Source organism: Xiphophorus maculatus, chromosome 1 (genome assembly GCF_002775205.1).
Source record: "Xiphophorus maculatus strain JP 163 A chromosome 1, X_maculatus-5.0-male, whole genome shotgun sequence".
In the NCBI taxonomy this organism is placed as follows: domain Eukaryota; kingdom Metazoa; phylum Chordata; class Actinopteri; order Cyprinodontiformes; family Poeciliidae; genus Xiphophorus; species Xiphophorus maculatus.
This window is the reverse complement of record NC_036443.1, coordinates 13,615,966-13,634,926: the sequence shown is the minus strand read 5'-3', so window position 1 is coordinate 13,634,926 and position 18,961 is coordinate 13,615,966. Positions and strand designations below refer to the sequence as shown.

General features: G+C 41.8%; 2 protein-coding genes across 4 annotated transcripts in view; both read left to right on the top strand.

Annotated features, from left to right (window-relative positions):
- Positions 1-1,798: 1,798 nt before the first annotated feature.
- On the top strand, positions 1,799-8,625 carry LOC102228284 (probable G-protein coupled receptor 61). 2 transcript variants are annotated; one of them, XM_023352643.1, is made up of 3 exons: positions 1,799-1,893; positions 2,080-2,176; positions 4,673-8,625. In XM_023352643.1, the coding sequence occupies exon 3, from the start codon at positions 4,899-4,901 to the stop codon at positions 6,312-6,314; it is 1,416 nt and encodes a 471-aa protein (XP_023208411.1). In that variant the 5' UTR covers positions 1,799-1,893; positions 2,080-2,176; positions 4,673-4,898; the 3' UTR covers positions 6,315-8,625. The 2 variants fall into 2 exon arrangements, with proteins under 2 accessions (XP_023208411.1, XP_023208351.1); XM_023352583.1 differs by having other exon boundaries at positions 1,799-2,176.
- Positions 8,626-11,736: 3,111 nt separating this feature from the next.
- Positions 11,737-18,961, top strand: part of LOC102236744 (guanine nucleotide-binding protein G(k) subunit alpha-like) — a 30,251-nt gene continuing 23,026 nt past the window's right edge. The window contains exon 1 of one of the 2 annotated variants that reach the window (XM_005801334.3): positions 11,737-12,374. In XM_005801334.3, coding sequence (XP_005801391.1) covers positions 12,257-12,374 — 118 coding nt within the window. In that variant the 5' untranslated portion in view covers positions 11,737-12,256. The remainder of the gene's footprint in view (positions 12,375-18,961) is intronic. The other variant, XM_023333250.1, reaches the window with a different exon arrangement.

The following is an 18,961-nucleotide window of genomic DNA, read 5'->3' as shown; positions in this document are numbered from 1 at the left end:
TACTGGCAGCATCTGAGCTAGTGGCGGTGCAGCCACATGAGATCAGTAGCAGTAATTGAACTTTAATCAGCCCACCTGTGTTTAGTTAAGCACAGGGAACAGGACAAACACAGACACAACACAGTCAGAAGACTCAATGAACGCCTGCACAAGTGGCTGCTGATGCATGCTGGGTAGTGAGGCCGTTTGCCCTGAGGTTCACGCTGCGGTGGGGAGCAGGGGCCACACGGGGAAGCTAAAGTTGGTGTTGCTATGGAGACCATTGTGTTTCCCTCCCTTGTGATTGGTGCTCCTGGCATGACCAAGGATCTGCTATTTCCGTCATGATTCAACACCTCGGACACCAGCGCGGTCACAGGATGCGCACGCACACATCAACACACACAAAGAGGCCGCTGTGCTCACGTCCCAGCTTGAAAATACCTCAGATTAACATACAACGGACTTGTTATTTGTAAAAATCGACTTAAGCACTTCAGTTTCTTCTAACATTAAGAAGCTAAACTCAGTGAGCGTACAAAACCCAGTACTGTTTTTCTTCCTATCATAATCCGAGGCTAGTTTTTTAGCGCCCAAAGGCCCTTAACAGGGAAACCTTCAGGAGACAAACAAGGCAGTAATTGGATCAATAAATTAATATGCTTTTAAATGACCAATTGATTTATTGGAGGAAAAAAAGTAATGACAAACTCATCTGGGTTTATGAAGCTCCGTGTCAAGTGATGAATCAATCCATCAGGAAGCACTCAGCGTGAAGACAAGCCGTGACAGAAAATCCCAGCCATGTAAATCCTCATTTCACAGCCTGACAGTAAAGTACAGTAACATAAATGGATGAAAGGAGCTGACAGACACAACAGCAACCATTTTGCATCAAAAACAGAAGCAAAAAAGTGCTCAAAACACACCATCATAAATCCCTTATGTGCGCCATGACAGATGCCTCTTACAGATTCTTTGATTTTGCGTATTTACTGTATACAACTGTAAATAGACAAGAATAATCTAGATAAGATCAATGGAGGCAGAAACAAACATTTGCAGAACACAAATTAAGAAACTGTTTAAGATGTTAAGAGTAACAAATAAAATAAAAATTAAAAAAACAAGTACAGGATCCTGCCACGTTTTAATTCCATTTTATTAACCCCACGTCTCGGTATTAAAATGTTTATTTATTAGTCTGGAGTAACATTATAATCTCTAATAATTTCATAATTAATCATTTCATTACCCGGAAGTGGAAAATCATGACAGGTAACTGAAAATGAGGCTTGAAAATATAAATCTTTGTGTAATTAATCTGCATCACGTATTGTAGTTAGTAAATTGAGTTAGTGAAATAAATGAACTTTTCATAAATAATCTGATTTCTTGAATATGACTGTAGGTTCAACAGGGGACCAGGTTGGTTTGTCACCTGAATATATACAACAATCACTGGGAAATTGCAGAAACTCTTGAAGAGTAAGATGTCTCCTCATATCAATAATTGGTGATGAATGTAAAAAAATAAACACGGTTCCTCAGGGTGGCTGTTACCAGGATCTGGATTGACCTGTGGTACGGTGACCAGAAGGAGTGAAAAGTAGGGAAATGTCTTTCTGTGTGCAGAGGCACTAAGACCCAGTGGAGAACGAGGGAACCTGCCTGCCCACCGCCGCCTGCAGAGCTCTGCAGTCGCTCTGGACGACACCAAGAGTCTCCGTGTGTGTGTGTGTGTGTGTGTGTGTATGTGTGTGTGTGTGTGTGTGTGTGTGTGTGTGAAAGTGTGTGTGAAAGTGTGTGAGGTGGGGGGAGTATGTCCACCCATTTGGGCATCATTAATTCCTGCTCCTGTTCTTGCCTCTGGATCACCTTGATGTTCAGAGAGGCAAAGATAAAACTGAGAGGGTGGGTGTGTGTGGGCGTGTGTGTGTGTGACTGAATGACATGAAAGCATGCGACCGGTCTGAGGCATGGCAAATTGAAACGGCCCAGGTGAGGAGGAGACTCAGGACTCTCATCCTCCCCCTCCTCTTCCTCCTTGCTCCTTTCCTCCTCTCCCTTCTTCCCTCCCTGTGACGTGGTGTGTATCAGTGTTTGCTGTGTGTGTGGGTGAGAAAGCAAAACAGGTCAGCAGTGCCTCAGCAGACTGGGAACCTTCACAGGAGGAAGCAGCCCTCTGCAGACTCAGGTATGTCACTAACTATTCATCACACACACACATCTCCAGCCACAGCTGCCCCCCTCAGCGGAGCGAGAAGGTGGGTTGAAGGTAGAAAGAATGACTCATGAGGCAGGAGGATGTTCCACCACATCTCTGCTTCTTCATGCAAAACAACAAACTACAGACACAAACACCTCGTTTTCCACACCGTGTCACTACTGCTGCTCGTGCGTCGCTGCAGGAAAGTCAGAAAGACGCGAAGCGAGAGGTTCGGCTGAACAACAGCCTACTTTTTTTCTGCTTGCAGCAAACAGTGTCATGTGCATATGATAGGGTCATATGTTTCCAAGTCAGCAGTCCGAGGGACTCAGCACAGCCTTGGATTGTAGCTTTGTATGAATTTTTTTCGAGTGTGAGTCCAAATTTGAACTGAAATTGCACTGCTGTTTCTGATTTGATTGCATTAAGTGTGCTAAATGTTTCCTTCCCACAATAAATAGTTCTATTTGTGTGGTTTGTATCTCATAAAATGGATCATTTAAAAATTCCTGAGCTTTTCAGATGACACTTAGCTCAATGAGAGCTTTTTATAAACTGGACTGCTTCTCTGTACAACAAAGTGATGATAATGTTCGGCTTTTATGTAAGTATGAATGGAACAGTCTCAGATTTTCATGGTCTGGAAACCTTTAGTAAAATGCTCACAATTTAAAATTACTAACAAAAAAAAAATAAAACAGGATCAAATTGCTTTTACTTACAAAAAAGTGATAACATTCCCTATCACTGCTAATATATTATGATATATTAATTTTATGAGTTATAATGAGGTTTTTTGTAACACTTATTTACAGTTATTTTGATTTTATGCACAGCATTAAGCAAAAGCACAGGATCTCTTTGCCATTTTCCTTTTTATGGAGTAACGCTGGGACTAAAGAAAGCTTATATTAGAGGGTTAGCTAGTTAGGCTATCTGCTGTGGTAGCCAGACTGCAGTCACTTCTGTAGTTGGGTTTTGTAGTGGAGCTTCCACCCCAGGACTTTCTGTGGTGGAAACTGGTTACTTTTCAATTGGTAATTTATCAGAACAACCCAATTTGTCGTTGTTGTCTCCAAGGAAAAAAAGCACAGAGGCCTTTTTTCAACTAGTTGAAGCACCAGGTGGTGGAGAGACAGCCATACTTCACGATATGGTCTGTACAATCTAATAAAACTGCATTCACTTTGGGGTTTTTTTTGTCTACAATTGCTACTCAGTGGTGGCTGTTGTGTGTCTTGTCTCTATGCTGCTGTGACTGCAAAATAATTTCCCTGCTGGGATGAATAAAGTAATTCTATTCTATTCTATTTTCGCTAACATCTCTTTAAACAGTAGTAATGATGAGATGGAAAATTTAAGTTTTCAACGTGCAACTTTCCAAGACCTTGATATACCTCAGCTCCCACCCACTTTAAAGTAATAATCCACAGTTGCTTCTCCATCATAGGAAGTTTAAATAAGTGACTCGATCCCCTTGACCTGTTAAGAAAAGACCACCCACTGTCTTACGCCTGCACCTGTCAGGTGATGGCTGCGCCTGTTGTGTGTATACGTGGGCAGGAAAGTAGACCTGCAGGGGACGAGGCCTGTGACACCTATGAAGTGGAAAACTTGCACCTGCAGGTGAGCAGCATATGGAAATGTACCAAAGCTTTGGTGCTCATTCCTGAGCTTTAACACTGCGTGGGGTTGTGTCCAGGTGAGGTTGTCACGGTAAACACTGCCTACTCGACTGGCAAACACTGAAACAATCTGCTGAGGGTGACCCACCACCATACGCATGAATCCTATTTGATTTCATAAGAGAAATCTCTGTAAGGTTTTCTGGCGTTTTCCTAATGGCAGGAAGACATGTCAGGATTTTTGCGATCTGAAAAGCGCTCATCGATCTCCTCCTCACATCACTTAAGACAGCAGGGAGCTCTGCAATGCTGAGTTTTGCAGTTTATTTGGACGTCCATAATTTCTTCTCCGCTCTCTTAATGCGGACATATGGTTCAACCCTTTGCTTTTAGCTTCTCCCTGGGGGCTTGCTGCCTTGAAAACACACATCTGAGGATGCAGATGTCAAAATAGCCAATAAATCATGGCCTTGTCTGTAAATAAGTGCAGCCGGCATCGAGATGAATAACTTTTAAGAGACAGAAAAGGTTTGGGCCAACACAGGGCAATGCATTTAGAGGAATAAAAAAAACTACTTTTCACAACTTAAAGCTTCGAAATGATTAACTCTGTGACATCTTATCAATGTTTTTGCACTTCTGCACTGAATGTTACATAAGAATGAAAGAGTTGGAGTTTGATGCTGGAAGGATTTGTGCATAATAATAATAATTATTGCACATCTTACAAACTTGATACACAACCAGTTTCAGTGTCTGACATCATTCATTGAAGCACACTCCCCAAAAGACAGATTCATTTCAAGTCTATAAAGTCCATGTGAAGAAGTAAATGACTTAGTGACTCTTTTTCTTTCAGGTCTTTGCTGAGAGGGATAGTCAAGACAGGACTCCTTCATTTACAAGATCATCTACGTCAAGGTGAAGACTTGAATCATCATCTGCCAACCTCCAAACTCAAATCCTCACTGGTTACTATGACCAACACCAAAGGCTGAACTTCTCAGATCCCCCCTTTGACAGAGGAGGATGGGTGATGGACCCATGAAATTCAGCAGTCTCCCTCCTCTTCATTCCATCCTCTCATGGAGCATACCATTAGACCACGGCCCTCCTGGAACAACGCGTCTGCCGCCTCCACATTCCAAAACTCTTTTCGGCCAAATGTCTCCAACATAACCAGACAAATCGGAACTACCGATAATGGGATAGATCTGAATCAGATCTTGGGGCTGTGTGCTATGCTCGTCATGGACGTCCTGGCGGTGGTGGGGAACTTGGCTGTAATGATTGTCATCACTAAAACGCCACAGCTGAGGAAGTTTGCCTTTGTGTTCCACCTCTGTCTGGTGGATCTGCTGGCGGCGCTGCTGGTGATGCCGCTGGGGATGCTGTCAGACCGGATCCTGGAGGATGAGGTCCTATGTCGAAGCTACCTCTGCCTGAGTGTGTGTCTAGTGAGCGCTGCCATCCTCACCATCTGTGCCATCAACGTGGAGCGGTACTACTACATCGTCTATCCCATGCGTCATGAGGTGAAGATGACGGTCGGGGTGGTGGTAGCGGTGCTAGTTGGGATCTGGATTAAAGCTCTCGTCATGTCGATATTGCCCCTGCTAGGATATCTGTTTCAGGATTCCCCAACTGTGGGGACTCCTGAAGTCCTCCTTCCCAGTAAGAGACACTGCTCCCTCCACTGGACAGGAGGCAGGACCACACGTCTTGTTTTCATGGTTTTCTTTACTGTAATCTATTTTCTGTGCCCCATGCTGATCATTTTGGTGGTCTACTGCAATATGTTTAAGGTGGCCCGAGTAGCATCCATGCACCATGGTCCCAACCCCACCTGGGTGGACACATCAAGACAACGCTCTGACTCTGTCAGCAGCCACTCCACCATGGCAGCAAGCCTTGGAGGCACCGGAGCACGTACAACTCCTCAAAGGACCTTCAGTGGTGGGAAGGCCGCAGCAGTTTTGGTGGCAGTCGGTGGTCAGTTCTTCTGCTGCTGGCTGCCATATTTCTCCTTTCACCTCTACTCGGCTGTCATTTCCACCGCGCCGGCCTCACTGACCCAACTGGAGGACTTGGTCACATGGATCGGCTACTTCTGCTTCACCTCCAACCCCTTTTTCTACGGCTGCCTGAACCGTCAGATTCGAGAGGAGCTGGGCCGCCACCTGGCTTGCATCTTCAAGAGGGCCGGGCCCGTCGAGGGGGAGCAGCTGCCAAGCCGCGAAGCCTCCATTGAGGAGAACTTTTTACAGTTCCTCCAGGGCACTGGATGCAATCTGGAGCCCTGCAACTCTCACAGCAGAGCGAGCCCGGAGGAGGCAGGAACTGAAGGTCTTCAAGAATCAGCTGTTGAGCAGAACACGCCAGCTGACTTCCCCATCCCAGGGCAGATCCTAGAGGAAACCGCAGAGTTCATACAGCAGCAAGAGCTGAACAATGAGCTTTGTGTGTCAGAGAACTGCTGCAAGACTGTGCCAGAGATATAACTGCCTCATGTACTGTTTCTTCTGCCATCTAATAACCCTATGAACATGTTTAGTTTTATTCATAGTGTTTCTTATTCATGCTGCAACATTTTTTTTCCCTAGTGACAGATCAAGCGCACTGCAAAATGTGTTCTAGAGTTGGGCTTTGGGTCAGAACCCGATGAGCCCTTGAAGAATTCCAGTTTTGCGCATCGCTGACTGCCCCGTTACATGTTTTGGGAGTCATATTGTGTCATGCGGTTTTTGCTTTGCGTCACATAACACTTGATGTTTTGGTTACAGTTCAAGTGACGTGACGAACTTTGTATAAACATGAAGCGACTCTGAGACAATGCAAGAGCATAAATCAGGGATAGAGTAGTTTTAAGTGCTGAATGACTTCTTTAATATTCTCCAGAAATGTATTTATTTATTAAGTGTTCAACATCTATTAGCACTTTCCATAAAAACAAAGTGATCCTGGGCTAATGCACAAAGCAAAGCGCTGTTTTTTATGTCAAAAAAGGTGGATTTGTATATTGGGGTTTTTTTTGCCCTTTTGATAATTTTATTTAAATATTTTGATTTCAAAACAAAAGAGAACCTCCTTTACAATTAGTCCGAATTGACTCGGACATAAATATCGATAAATGTTCTAAACTGGTGGTTCTCAAATTGTTGTTTTTTTTAACAAGTATCACCTTGGTAAGCAATACCTTCTCTAAAGTACCGCCCTACTATCAACACGACAGGACCTGGAAACCATCTTCACTGAGACGCTTAAATACAAGCCCCATTTTTACAGACACTGAATTTTTCCAGTTTGAAGAAAAAGTCAACAACGAGGTTCATATAAAAATCATAATTGTAAGAGAGAAAACAGGAGGTTTCTGATCTGAATTTATTGTGATACACACAGTTAAAAGAAACAGTGCCATATAGCCTCTTTTGTAGAACTTGTTGCTGCAGCCTTTGCACAAAATGTAGAGAAAAAACATTGCCATTAGCTTGTGTTGCTAACAGCAGTTAGCTAAGTAGGCTAACTAAGCACATCAGTTAGCAAATCCAACTGGTTTTTGATTTGATTTCTAACATGGTTCAGTCAGAGACCAAATTTTTAACGTTGGGTGTAATTGGAGCAAAACATATGTAATCTGGTTGTCTTGGGTTTACTATCTTCTGCTGAATCAAAGTCAATTTGTTTGCTTTTACTTTGGAAATTATAGTTTAAAAAAAAAGTATGCTAAATGCAGCCCAAGAACCACAATTCAAAAGTCACGGATTTAAGCTAATTGAGAAAAAATAACAACTAAAACGTGCAGAAAAAAAAGTGCTTCAAAAACTTGAAGAAAGATATTTTCTACTTTTACTAAAGATTTTAAGGTATTGCATTGAATCATCTGTTTTCATCATGTACTTATTTTCTGTTTTCACTGCACACCACCAAGGAAATAAAGGCTACAATATTCCAAAGGCTTTAAAGAAAAAAAAATGATGCGTTGAAGTAACGTAACTTTTATTGTGTTGAACAGGATTGTTTCGCAGCTTTTGCTGCGGCTGGTATTTATAATAAACAGGCGGAGAGTGTATTTTTAGCCATTTTCCAGAATGTTATTATCATGTTTATCTGTTCTTAGTCTTGTGATTATCACCTCCTCACCAAAATGGGAGACTCGTGATTTCAGCCCCTTCCACTCAAAGACAAACATTGTGGATGGTTTAGTTTGTTTATCAGCAGTGGTGCAGCGGGGTTATAGGCTCCGTCAGAAAACAGCCGCCTTGCCATGTTAGAAAAACTGCAGGAACAAAACGTGGCGCTCATTACACCCAGTGATGTCTGCGCTGTTTACAGGTAAACACCAGAGCGGTGTGAACACTCCCGTGTTTGTGCAATAAACAACCAGGCTTGTTGTGGCTACACACAGCACAGAGGTGTGACAACCCTCACACACATGGAAAGCTTTGCCTTTGGCCTCGTTTAGCAACAAATGGAAGACACCGGAGACACTTCTTCTGTTCCCAGGCGGAAAGCCAGACGGTTTGTTCAAGTCACACTGCAGTAGTGACCGACGTCGTAAAGACGACAGATTTGCTGATCTCTAAAGAAAAGGCACCTTTTGTGCTGTTTCCCTCTATTTTGGACTCGTCTCGTACGGGAAAGTTGGCGAGATCACAAGACTCTGAACACAAGGCAAACAGCCAAAACAAAACAAAAAAAAAGGCTTTTTGTCAGGGGGAACACATAGCACTCTTAATTTCCTTGCTGTTTGACTTTGTTGCAGACATGTTTTAAAATGTTTATTTTTGAAGAATAAAAAAAATAATAATTTAATTTGCTGACTCACAGCCACAGAGCAACTTTGAACATTACAAAAGACGAATCAGTGGCACAGTCTTTTGTGTTCCTCACTTTGTGTGTGTTAATTTATTATCAGCACTTATTAAACTGTCGTCTTTTAGTTACAAGATCATATAAATGCCTTGATTTTTAACACCAGCATTTAACAACATCAGCAGAACTGCCCTGACCAGTCTGATAAAATGCTTTCAACTCTCTTCCTGTCAAACATCTCTTCTCTTCCAAAGAAGAAGATGAAGCAGCTTGCTGACCTGGTGGAAGGTGGACAATTTATTTACTTTTTAACTGCAGTGTTGTCCTCCGTATCACACCAAAGAGATGGATGTGTTCATTTTCCTTTGTGCATCTCTTTTTTTGTACCTGAGCTGAAAAGACTGTTATTCCTCATGTATATTCTCCGTCTGCTGAACTCATTAAAGACAACAGAAATTATTTTAACTCATGTGTTGCGCTTGTTGTTGCTACAGATATGTTTAGATCCCAAACTTCCAGGAGTTCAATTAGTTTATTAAAACGATAAATGCAATGAGGCATTTAGGAAAAGGTCAGATGCTGGGTTAAACTTTTACCAACATAATTTATATGAGCATGACTTCATGTACTTTATTTCTAGCACATTATTTCTTTCTTTCTGATAGTTTACCTGCACCTTTTTTTTGCTTATTTTTTGTTCAAGTTCTTAAGTCGTGACGGGAAAGCAGGCAACAATCTGACACAATTTTCTACGTTTGCTCCAAGTTTTCAGACATTACATTTTTGTGGGTGACTTTTTCTTTTTCGTATATATAAAACTGTCATCTCCAGTATTTTTCATAAACATCACCAAAAAAAAAAATCAAAACAAAATGTGTATTTTAAAATCAACTCAGGATGTCAGGGTCGAGGTTTGTTTTGTAACCGATACAATTTCAAGTCGTTTAGGATATTTTAAATATGCTCTCCAAATTAATTCCTGAATGAGACCATTTCCCACAAATAATTAGATTATGTTCCAGATAAAAAATTAGCAAACAGGCAAATCCACAAATACTAGACTTCAAAAGGTGGAGGTTCATTATAATTGTCTTAAAACACAGAGGTTTTTTTCCGGCTTCATTAAACGTTGCGCTTGCTGCAGCATTTGGATCAGCTGAAAGCTTTCTCATAGAAATGTCAAGATTAGCTATCCTTACATTTTTTTAAATTTAACTATCATAATACTTATTAATATTATAATTATTTCTTAATTTATTCTCAATTTCTTGTAAATTGTTGCTGCTTTCTACACATATAGTAATTTTTTTAAACATCCACAGTCAGTTTAAGATTGTTGAAATCTGAATTTATTATTTTTAATAATTATATAGTATTATTTTTCCTATATTATAAGCTTTCCCTTGGTCTCTTATTCTTATTTCTTTCTGTAACCTGCTGTTGATACACCTGAATCGGGACAATAAGAAACATTTCTATTATATCCTATAGTTTCTTCATTATTTCCAGGTGTCTACTGAGTTGCTGCTGGTCCATATTCCCTCAGAGCTCCTTGTCTTCTTCCTGATCTGTTTATTTTTCATACCCTCTCCTGTGCTGCTCCCCATCGGTCACAGCCGCAGCCTTCATGTCGAGTGGTGCAGGGCGCCTCCTGCAGAGCGAAGCAACACTTCAAACAGCCTGACCTTTGTTCCCAGCTACCACACTCAATACAAGTGCCACCAACTTGTCACTTCTGAAGGTCACTGGGGGCACAATGGGAGAGTTTGGGTGTAAACATACGCCTTGAAACAGGCTCCGAAGAGATGACACACACACAGACTCACGACAACATCAACAAGACTCGGTGCGGAGGCTGACTGCAGTGATGGACCAGAGATTAACTCAATTACAAGAAATTCTCACCTACTCTCAAATCTTGACTTCTTGGAAATCAGCTGTTGCCTTGGTGATGTGCAGGCTTAGCAAGGGTTAGCTCGGCAGCAGGAGCAGGAGGCGGGAGTCGATCAAGGAGAAGAAATGTGGCTTATTTTGATAAAATAATTCTGCATTCAAAGACATAAACACAGCACTCTTCTAGTTCCTTCACTTAAATTATATATATATAATTATCTTTCAAAATAATGTTTCTTCTTTAAGGAAGGTATACAATATACACCATGCTTTGGAAAAGTGTTCATATTTCCTGAATATTTTTACGTTGTTTACTGCAAACTTTATGTCACTGGGATTCTACATGCAAATGCAAGGTTGGGCTTCACTGAATTGTGGAAGACTGCTGATGCATGTTGTGTTTGTTTGTTCTACAAAGAAAAAGTGTTAAAGTGTGCCATACATTTGTTCAGTTCCTATCAGGAAACATTTTGCGGAATATTTTACACCTTTTCAAGGCTTTAGAGGTATTTCTCTACCAGCTTTTTACATCCACAGCACTGTTTCTCAAACTTTTTCAGGCCAAGGTCCACTTGCCACATTTAAGAAACACTCACAGACCACCTAATTTGAAATTGCCCCCACAATAACACATCTTAAACCTGAAATGAAATTTAACGTCTTAACTCGTTGTTTTTGTTCCTCCTAATGTGAAAGGTGGTGCTGTTTTGTAAATGTAACTGGCCCACAATAAAACCATGAACGAATCTACTCAGGCATTTTGAGCTATTTACAGATTCTGAAAGTGTGGATCCTAAACTTTCCAATGATAGAAAACACATAGAAATTTAAAAAAAAAGCTTTTACTACAAGTATTGTGTGCATTAATAACGTTTTGGGGCTATTTGTAATTTAGAAGCCTAATAAAAGAAAAATAGACTTGAGTTGCGTTGGCAAAATTTATCATTATCTTTCAGCCAGTAGGTAGGCCAACATAAATCATTAATATTTATTGTATTCAATAAATATTGGCAAATATGTCTATCATTAGAATGCTGTGTTGTGCATCACAAGCTGCAGTTTAGTTCTGAGTCACTTGAGGGCGCCATTGTATCAACAAAAACTTCAACTTTTAAATATAAAACTGACAGCGTAGAGAAACACACGCGTCCCATCATCGTATTTAGCTTCAGTAAAACTTGGTTCATTGGACCATTTTCTTTCCCGTCTGCTTGTGGAAGCGACTACATTTCCCAGAAGGCTAGCGGCTGGATTTTTTTTTTTTTTGCTTGTTTTTACTCTTGTTCTCAGTTTGCAGCTGGAACAACTGGATCAACTCGCTGCTGTAGTGGATATGTTAAGACATATACTTTTTTTTCTTTTTAATCTGATTCCTATTTGAAGAAGTTCCTTTAAATAACTTATTCAGTCGGTTTTGTTTTATTAGAAAATTTACCCCAGATCCACAGACACATTTTTGGAGATTATTATTATTATATTATTAATTTTTCCCTTGTTATTAAACGCTCGGTCCGGACAGGAGCGTCAGGGCTGCAGCCTGGTGAGTTCAGCAGCATCACAGTGAGGGTTGAACTGGACGCGGCTCTCGGTGCCAACGCCTTTCCGTCTCTCTGCGCTTCTCCTCCCGGCCGGGGAAGTTCAGCTCACACCGAGCCAGGAGCAGCAGACCAGGGCGGCGTCCGAAGCCAATATCCGGAGCAGAAAAAGTTGTTTTGGGGGCGGAAAGAAGAAACAGAAGATGGGCTGCACGATCAGCGCCGAGGATAAAGCCGCGGTGGAGAGGAGTAAAATGATTGATAAAAACATACGAGAGGACAGAGAGAAATCGTCCAGAGAGGTGAAACTGCTTCTACTCGGTATGAAACCATACCTGATGCTTCTTCTTCTTTTTACTGCTTTAATGCCTTTATGCAGAGTATGTAAAGTTACTTTTTTAAATTTTCCATTCCTTCACCGCCACTTATTTAGTTTGCAGTCTGGGAACTCCAACACTCCTCCCCTTTCTCTGGGAGCCTGGAGTCATCGTTTCTTGAGAAAACTGTCAGAAAGAAACCAGATGTTGGTCAAAGAGCAACTGCAAGCGCTTGGCTGGCCGAGCGGCTTTCTCTCAGCGTAGAGTTGTTGAAAATAATAAGAACAGCATGCTTATATAAGAGGACAAGTGCAGTCATTTGTTACTGAAGATGTTGGCAACAGACGCAGCTCTGTTTCACTTCAGGTCATCAGAAAAGCTGAACAACAGCTGGCTCATCAATCCAAAGAATGTTGCAATGAACAGGAAATATTTCCGAATCTGCATGTAAGCTATACATTCATAGCTGCATCTAATCAGACAAGAACATCATCTGGAAGTTCGTTTATTTAGTGATTTAGTTGGAAAAGTCGAACTTTTATAGAATAGAGTTGTGCTTACTTGTATTAAATTTGATGATTCTGACGCGCAGTTAATGAAAAACCATAAAACAGTTTTCTCAGAAAAATAGATTATTACTTTAGACCAAAACAAAATGGATTTTTTAATACATGCTGTCACTGACACACTACACAAGGAGGGTAGGCCAAAACACTTCACTACTTTAGAAAGCCACTGTTGACATAATTCTGTATTCAGTATTTAAATGGAAGATTTAGTGGAAGGAAAATAATTGGTACAAACTGGTGTACCAAGCAAGAGGGATAGCAGCAGGCTTGAAAAGCATTGTGAAGCTCTTAGCTCCATTTCACTTTGAGTTTTCATCGTTGAGGAGATGTCTGTAAATTAACACAAATAAATACCTGCTTTTCACATTTAAGACAGCTGAAACAAATTAACTTCATGATCAACTTCAAGAACTTAATCTGTTGCAATAAATAGCATCTTTCATGTCATGAGAAAACTTCAAGAAAGCACTCTTATTGCCCATCTTTTCATCCTGTGTTTTTCTCTTTCCATGTCTATTAAAATTCACCAGTTTGCTCGTACAGAAGCCCATGTTGGTCAAATTAAACTTTATATCTTTTCATAATGTTATCCCAAATTCTAGACTTTTAGGAGGAAAGTCATCAGCATCATTCTGCTGCTCTCTCTATGCTGTATGTTCGAAAGTTGCACCTGGATATATCAGCATGTCTTAGTGAAAGTAGATTAATGGTATGAACTTGATTAACACATTTTAAGAGCTGTACTCTTTCTCTTCCACTATGTTCAATCCACTGTTTTTAAATCCTAAAAGAGCTCCATGTGAAACCAGACATGAGCCGGAGGACGTGGTGCGCCTCATCTAACTGGGGCAGAAGATCCTCCTGGTGAATCTCTGTGTGTGTCTGCATGGAAAACGGCATCTATATATGCACAACAAAATTGTATTAAGTTGACATTACTCTAAAGAAGAAGATATTCCGGTTGCATAAGTTACATGTACAACCTTGTTACAGTGCCTCTGAAAAGTTAAGGCCCCTTACATATTTTAAAATTTGTTACATTAAATGTATTTTATCAGGATTTTATCCAACATTTTGGGGAAAAAAAAAAAGAGAATGGAGCTCTAACTCAAAAAAAAAAGTGTCACAAGTAATTGAATTAAGTTTGTCTTTATTTACATTTGTTTAACTTGACAACTTAAAAAGCTTGTTTAAGTTAACTCAGATAAGCTTAATTTGATCACACGTGACCAATTAATGCAATATATTTAAGTTGGATCAACTGTTCTCTTTAGTTTAGATCAAAACAAAGCAGAGGAAGAAAATGAGTCAGATTTGGTCTTGATTTTAGGTTAAATCAGGTTTAATTTTTCACATTGGCAGAAGCAGTTTGATCACTTAAATTGGTTCACAATCTTCAACCAGCTGATATGATTTATTTTTTTTTATTCACTTAACTCTCTGCTCATATGTTGCTGCTCTCCCAGCGAACCTGTCGCTGTGGGTGATGGCCACACAGAGATGCCAGGAGGATTACACTCCCAGCTGCGCTCAGCATTTCCAGCTTGTTACAAACCTTTAAGCCGCCCAAACCCTTTGCAGCCAAACTGAAAAGAAAAAAAAACAACAAAAAACTATGATAGACGTTCAGAAAATTGGCAACTATAAAAGATGACAAGAAAGCAAAGCTTAGTGGAAGCAAAATGTAAAAAAATTTGGAATATTATTAGTTTTATGTTCCACTTCTGAAACGCATTCAAAATGAACTTCACAAAGCTATAGAAAAATGATTTACGCCCAAAATGATTAGAGCATCCCATCGTATTGGACTCTGTCAGTATTTTCATTGTTTATGCAACATTTTTTTCAGATAATCTACTTAGTGCTGGACTCAAACATCTTCTCAGGGTCATCAAGAGTAGCAGATATGTAATTAGATGGAGGATTCTGAGGACAGATGTGACATGTTGGGTCATGCTGCAGGACGTCCTGAGCAGCTGCAGCAGAATGCATTTTAAATTGCATAGAAACATCTCCGCTCTGCAGTCGTATTTCTGAGCAGTGAAATGTGTTTATTAGTGATAATCTAATGAGGCAGACATGGTTTGTCTGAGGAACGGACGAACCTGTCGGTAATAATCACACAGAAGCTGAATCAGCGGGTTAATCGATTCTGAGCAGGGAATCTGATTTGTTTTGACGAGACCAGAGGAGAATATACCACTTCCCTTACAGTTTACCCTTCTGCAGAAATCCCACTTCACATCAGTTGTTATCGCCAATGGCAACCGCTGGCAGCCTTTGCTCTATATCCACTCATTGCTGTTGCTATAATGGGTTTTCTTACTTGTTCTCCCTCAACTATTTTTGTTCTAGATCCCATCTCTGATTTCACAAAGCATTTTTTTCCCCCATAAAGCACTTCCTGTCATTTCTGAGTTTCAGCCCACAACTCTGAGTCAACTGTTCCCCTTATAGATTGTATCTCCACTCTTGTACGTCAAAGACCCTGTTTTCGGTGTTGCATGACAGAAAAAAATTATTCATATTCCTTGAATAGCTCCACATTTTGTCATGTTTCAACCTCTGCCTGTGCAGAGTTGGGATTCAGGGACGGACTGGCATTCGGGACTACCGAGGATTTCCCCAGTGAGTTAGCGGGTGGGTTTATCTCTTGGGGGAGCTTTTTTCACTTGACCTGAAGACACACCTAGCAGCGATTGTTTTGTGACGCCATGTTCCCTCACACTATGCCACATCGACTTTGTATTAATTTATTTAACCTTCTTTTAAACTTTTGTACATCATCTCCGCTCTGGTCAGGTGGATCTCCTTAGCTGCAGCACGTGAACAAGGGCTGCAGGGCCAGATGGCTGGCAGTGAAGTGTGCAGAGCAGAAAAACTTGCCCCTTAAAGCCCGGCCACCAAAAACAAATAGCATCTGTGGCGCTTAATTAAAAACTCAACAGTCACGAAATGGAAAAGCTTTCACTGTAAAAAAAAAAATGTAATTTTTATGGTAAAATACCGGCAGCTGTGGTTGCCAGAATTTAACCGTTAAAATTACAATCAGACAATATTTACAATTGCTGATTCTACAGTAATAAATGGTGTTTTATTTAACCTTTTACTGTAAAAATGACAGTTTTTACCATTGAAATTGATCAAGTTTTATCCCAAAATTTCCATTAATATTCCATATTTCAAAATGGCGCCGGTTTAGCTGGCTGCCTGCAGACGCAACTCCCGTCGTGTGTGTGTTAATCTGTGTATATTTGCTGTAAGCGATTAGGGATCCGTGCTTAAAGAACCCATAGATCATCAGTTAAGCTTCCACAATGGCTGGATGTGGTTCTGTCGGTTCTGTCGCTGTTCTCTACGGAGTAGAGGCATGATTGTTACGGAGAACCTCGCCGAATGGAGCAGGGACATTGTTTACACGCGTGAACAGCTGATTGCGCTGTGTAAGCCTCTGCTGCGGCCCGGAGACAGGCCGGTGGTCCCAAAGGAGCTATGGAGGAGACGACGGGGCTGCAGGTCTGGAGCTAAACGGAGGGGGAAGAGGAGACGGCACAAACCGGCGATTATTGTGGGGAACGTGAGGTCTTTGGGGAATAAGACAAACGAAATCACGGCGCTGGTTAGGACCCAGAAGGAGTACTGGGAGTGCAGTATCTTCTGCTTCACGGAAACCTGGCTACACTCGCTTATTCCGGACTACAGCGTGGAGGTTCCTGGATTTTCCTTGGTGCGGGGGGATAGGGACTTTATGTGAGTGAGAGGTGGTGTAATCCCGGTCATGTTAACGTGAAGGAACAGATTTGTAGCCCGGACATTGAACTTCTGGCTGTGGGAATGCGGCCGTATTATTTACCGAGGGAGTTTATGTCCGCCATTTTGATCGCTGTTTACATTCCCCCATCAGCTGATGCAGCGGTGGCCTGTGACGTCATCAGCGCTACTGCAGCCAAACTACAGACTAAAAACCCGGACGCCTTCATGGTCATCACAGGTGACTTTAACCATGCCTCATTGGACAAAGCGCTACACAACTTCCAGCAGTATGTTGACTGTCCCACCAGGGAAAACAAAATGCTGGATCTCCTGTATGCTAATGCCAAAGATGCATACAGGGCCGCAGCCCTGCCCCCCCTTGGCAGGTTGGACCACATCTTGGTAAGGATGACTCCCAAGTACGTCCCCTTAGTGAGCAGGCAGCCTGTGCGCATCAGGACGTTGAGGAGGTGGACACAGGAGGCAGCTGAGGCACTGCAGGACTGCTTTGGGTCGACAGACTGGGATGTGCTCTGTGGGCCTCATGGGGATGACATCGACAACATGTCTGACTGCATCACAGAATACATCAGATTCTGTGAGGACACTGTCATGCCAGCCCGGACCGTGCGCTGCTTCTCCAACAATAAACCCTGGATTACCAGCGACCTGAAGGCACTTTTAAACAAAAAGAAGATGGCTTTCAGGTCTGGAGATAAGGAGGAGCAGAGGAGAGTCCAGCGTGAACTCAGAGAGACACTGAGGAAATGCAAGGACAACTACAGGAGGAAGCTTGAGTCCAAACTCGAGCAGAACAGTGTGAGAGATGTGTGGAAAGGAATGAAGAACATCGCTGGAATGAAGGGGAAGGACACACTGATACCTGGGGGCCGGGATAGAGCAAACCAGTTCAACCAGTTTTTCAACAGGTTCAGCTCACCTCCTGCTACTCCCATACCACCACCATCCCCCCACACATCCACACTGCCCCAAGTCGTTCAATCCACCTACTGGCATTCTCCAGCACACCACCTCTCCTTCAGCCCCCCATCCCCCTCCTGCTCCCCCATCTCCACTGCAGACAACAACACCTACCCCCAGCTAACGGTGACTACAGGCCAGGTTGAGAGACAGTTGGAGCGATTACACCAGGGGAAGGCTGCAGGACCTGATGGCATTACACCACGGATCTTGAAGACCTGCTCCATCCAGCTGGCCCCTGTACTGGCACACATGTACAACCTGAGCTTGAGGCTGGAGAGAGTCCCGCTGCGGTGGAAGACATCACATGTGGTTCCTGTTCCCAAGAAGCCAATCCTGTGCCTATCCTGCTTCACAAACAGACTGAAGAACTCTTCTGTCTCCATGTCCATAAAAAATATACAATTTAAACACTGCTCAGCAACAGCAAAGAAATGATAAAACATTTTCACAGTTTCTACTGGCATTATTTCTATCATGAATATTTAGATTTAGCAGTTTTTCCCCCTCCATTTCAATTGTCTTTTGTATTTATTATATTTGGGTAACTAGTAACATTCTGATCTATATTGTGAAAACTTTATCTTGCTGGTAAATATAGACTGTGTGTAAGTATAAGAATTACCTCTGGAGGAACTCCAGTGTTGACCGCAGTCCCACTGGGTAGTGTATATTAAAACAGTAGTAACTGCCAAACATCAGGCAGATGGCACAGGAGAAGGCAGTGATGTGGTCATTGATAACCTTCTGATCAATACTCAACATGAAGCAGTCCGCAGTGAAGCAAGAGGACCCTTTGAATAAAAAACATGAACAAATATATATCACAAAAAGCCCCTGTGTGAACCATTCAACTACTTTGTCAACTTGGTTCAGACATACCACACACAATAAGGCAGGGTGTTGCTGGCACATCCTCCATCTCAACCTCTTCAGCAAGGCTCGTCTTCTCAACATAGTGGAACATATGCTCTTCCTTCTCACCAAAAAAAGCAAGTAGAAGAAGAATCATCTCTGTACAACCACTGGACTGACCTTTTTCACTTGCTAACTTGAGGAGAGACTCCAGAACTTGTTTTTCTATCTGAGCAAAAACAGTTTTAAGGAAGTTGACGATGCGCTCCCCCTTTTTGTCCAGATTGGTGAAGAAGGCTTCCATCAGACTGATGCCAGTAAGTTGCTGGAAGTGTTCTGCCATGCCAGTTTCATGGAACAAAAAAGGCCATTCTTGGCATAGCTTCAGGATGCTTGTACCTTTATTGATGTCCTTTCGTTGCGTGTAATAGGT

Coding starts and splice junctions, on each gene's coding strand:
- LOC102228284 (XM_023352643.1), top strand. CDS start 4,899: ATGGAGCATACCATTAGACCACGGCCCTCCTGGAACAACGCGTCTGCC.